This window comes from Triticum aestivum, chromosome 5B, assembly GCF_018294505.1.
Source record: "Triticum aestivum cultivar Chinese Spring chromosome 5B, IWGSC CS RefSeq v2.1, whole genome shotgun sequence".
NCBI lineage: Eukaryota > Viridiplantae > Streptophyta > Magnoliopsida > Poales > Poaceae > Triticum > Triticum aestivum.
In genome coordinates, this window is record NC_057807.1 from 450,230,606 (window position 1) to 450,233,529 (window position 2,924).

Below are 2,924 nucleotides of genomic sequence, written 5' to 3' on the forward strand. Positions count from 1 at the left end.
AGAGAGAGAGAGAGAGAGAGATGAGGTACCAAGCAAGCTGAGCTCCCTCCTGAGATGGGTGCGGTCAAGGTAAGCGGAGAGTGCCCTCCCGGTGTTGTTGGAGCAGTACATGAGGCAGAGCGTGGCCCAGAGCGCGGCGAAGAGCACGAGCGACATGGGGAGGCCGAAGGACATCCAGGAGCTGAAGGTGAAGGGCTCCTGCTCCGGGAAGTAGGTGGACCACATCCCGACCAGGATGATGTTGGCGCCCGTGCCGGTGAGCGTGGCCAGCCCCCCGATCGCCGACGCGTACACGACGCCGAGCACCACCGCCTTGGAGAACCGCCGGAACTCGCGCGCGTCGTCGGGGAGCCTCTGCAGGATTCCCGTGGCCACCGGCATCATCATGACGGTGCACGGCGTGTTGTGGATCCACATGCTGATGAACATGGTCGTGCCGCAGATCCCCAGCAACAGCAGCGCCGGCTTCACCGGGTCCCCGCAGAACAGCGACGTGATCTGCGCGCGGGCCGCACAATGTTAGTACGCTGAGATCGAGCCGGAAGAATCAATCGCTAGGACTCCATGAACGTACGTTGAGCGCCAGGCGGCGGTGGATGTTGTAGTGCTCGATGGCGAGGGCGAGGATGAAGCTGCCGAGGACGAGGGAGATGACGTCGTCCATGTAGGCCTTGGCGACGGCGTCGGCGGAGGAGATGCCGAAGACGGGGAAGAGGAAGAGCGGCGCCATGGACGCGACGGCCAGCGGCACGGCGTCGGTGATCCACCAGATGAACACCCACGCCAGCACGCCGAGCATGTTGCGCGCCGCGGCGTGTCCGGGGCCGAGGTCGACGAGCGCGCAGATCAGCGCGGCGGCCAGCGGGCCGGCGGCGATTGACAGGTACCTGTTGGCGAGCAGCGACGCGACGAGCGGCGAGCAGGGGGAGCGGTGGTCGCCGCCGTCCGCTGTGATGTCGTGCAGGGGTAGCAGCGACCTCGTGACGTCCTCCGACGAGCTCTCCCAGTGGCCGCCGCACCGCGGGTCCATGGCCGGTCGAATCCAAGAGATCGTTACGGGCTGCTTTCGTTCCGTTCTGCCGTCGATGATCTTATAGGCGCGTTCTTGGTTGCTTCTTGAGTTAGGTTGTTCTTATAGGCGCGGGAACTCGACGCTACTGTTCGATTGGAAACTTGGCGGGGAGGACGGGACGTCGACCCGTTGGCTGGCAGCAAGTCCACCTAAGTTCAAGTCCCGGATTGAACGCATGGTGTTCGTGGAGTTTTTTCTATAAAAAAATGTCAATGAGGATTAGCCCTTGGGTTGATCTAATTTTTTTTAAAACTTGGCGGGCGAGTTCACCAGACAAGTTCGAAAACGAAAGCAAATAATGCATGCGGCAGGTCTGACAAGTAGTATCACGCCGCCACGTCAGATACATACAGAAATACATACTACTCGAATTACTTGTCCTGCGTGACCATTTTCATGGCTATCCCCAAATCGAAGTTCCACGCCACTCAGAAAGATGTAGTACTGATCTTAAAAATATAGAAGCACCACTGGTTTAAAAAGATTTGTAGTAACGATTGACGCATGTGGATCGATGTGGCGTCCAGATAGTCACGATCGCGGGGCGAGAACCTGCCGGGGCAGCCGTCGACGCTGACGTGCTCCCTGGCCCATGCCACGTACGATCGCGCCACTGGTTTAAAAAGTGTTAAGCATGTATTTAAAAATAGTAAAATGTTTGTATAAAAAATGTTCCTTATTTATACAAAAAATAAAGAATGTTAATCATGTAATTAAAAAATATATTTTTTTGGTGTCAACTTTTTTTCATACACATTCTATATTTTTTGTATAGATAAGGAACATTTTTATACACACATTTAACAATTTTTAAATACATGATTAACACTTTTTAAAACATATTTTTTAGTCAACTTTTTTGCATATATATTTTACATTTTTTGTATACATCAAGAATATTTTTTTATACACGTTTAACATTTTTTAATTACATGATTAACATTTTTTTAAACATATATTTTTATGCCTACTTTTTTTTGCAAAAACAATTAGCCCACAGCGAGCCAATTAGCTCCAGTCGGCCCACAGTGGGTCGACATGACCCAATCAGTCCACGATGGGCCGACAAGGGCCAGTCGACCAGCTGTAGGCCGACTGGAATCCAATCGGCCTGCTGTGGGCCGACTAGGCCCAGTCGGCCTGCAGCGGCCCGACGGTGTATTGTTTTTGAAAAAAATTTACCCAGCGTAATATTAATGAAAATTAATAAAAAAAAATGTACCCTCCATTCCTTTATATAAGGTGTATTTGTTTTTTGAAAAAATTTCACAATGTAAGATGCATTTCTTCTAATTCCTCATAATTCCATCGCTACCCCTTCAAAAAAAGGAGAGTATCTCTCCCCTGATTGCATGCATCTTTTCTTGTAAAGAGAAAAAGGGAAAATATCTCTCTCTTGATTGTGTCTATCTCTTACTTTCCTTGCCTAATGATTTAGTTGCCGCTAATCAATGATTTTGCCAAGGTTAATTTCGTCCTAACATGTGCATAATTATGTGCCTTGGTCACCGTGCCGAAAATAATACACCTTACATAAAGGAATAGAGGAGTATTATTTTTAAAAAAATAGCCATGAGCAGCCCAAGAGCTGGCCGCGGTTGGTGGTCGGACGTGGCGACCTGCCGGCGCTCGGCCGCCCGAACCCCCGACGCCGACGGGCATGCAGCTGCACGGCGCGCTCTTATCCAGGGAGGCCAGACATGTCGACATACTCAACGGTCAACAGGATCGAGCAATTTTGTATTTCCGTGCATGCAGCGCACGCCATGACGTGCCTCGCGCTGAAATTTCCCCCCCGTGACAGGTCCTGCCGCCGTGGTGACCATCGGCGCCGGCGAGGTCTGGACGAGCC

General features: G+C 51.3%; 1 protein-coding gene across 1 annotated transcript in view; it reads right to left on the reverse strand.

The window, feature by feature from the left end:
• LOC123116396 (tonoplast dicarboxylate transporter) overlaps positions 1-1,146 on the reverse strand; it is a 2,829-nt gene extending 1,683 nt beyond the window's left edge. Inside the window, exons 1-2 of the mRNA XM_044537357.1 lie at positions 575-1,146; positions 30-498 (exon numbers count right to left, since the gene is read on the reverse strand). Coding sequence (XP_044393292.1) covers positions 30-498; positions 575-1,030 — 925 coding nt within the window. The 5' untranslated portion in view covers positions 1,031-1,146. The remainder of the gene's footprint in view (positions 1-29; positions 499-574) is intronic.
• Positions 1,147-2,924: the final 1,778 nt, after the last annotated feature.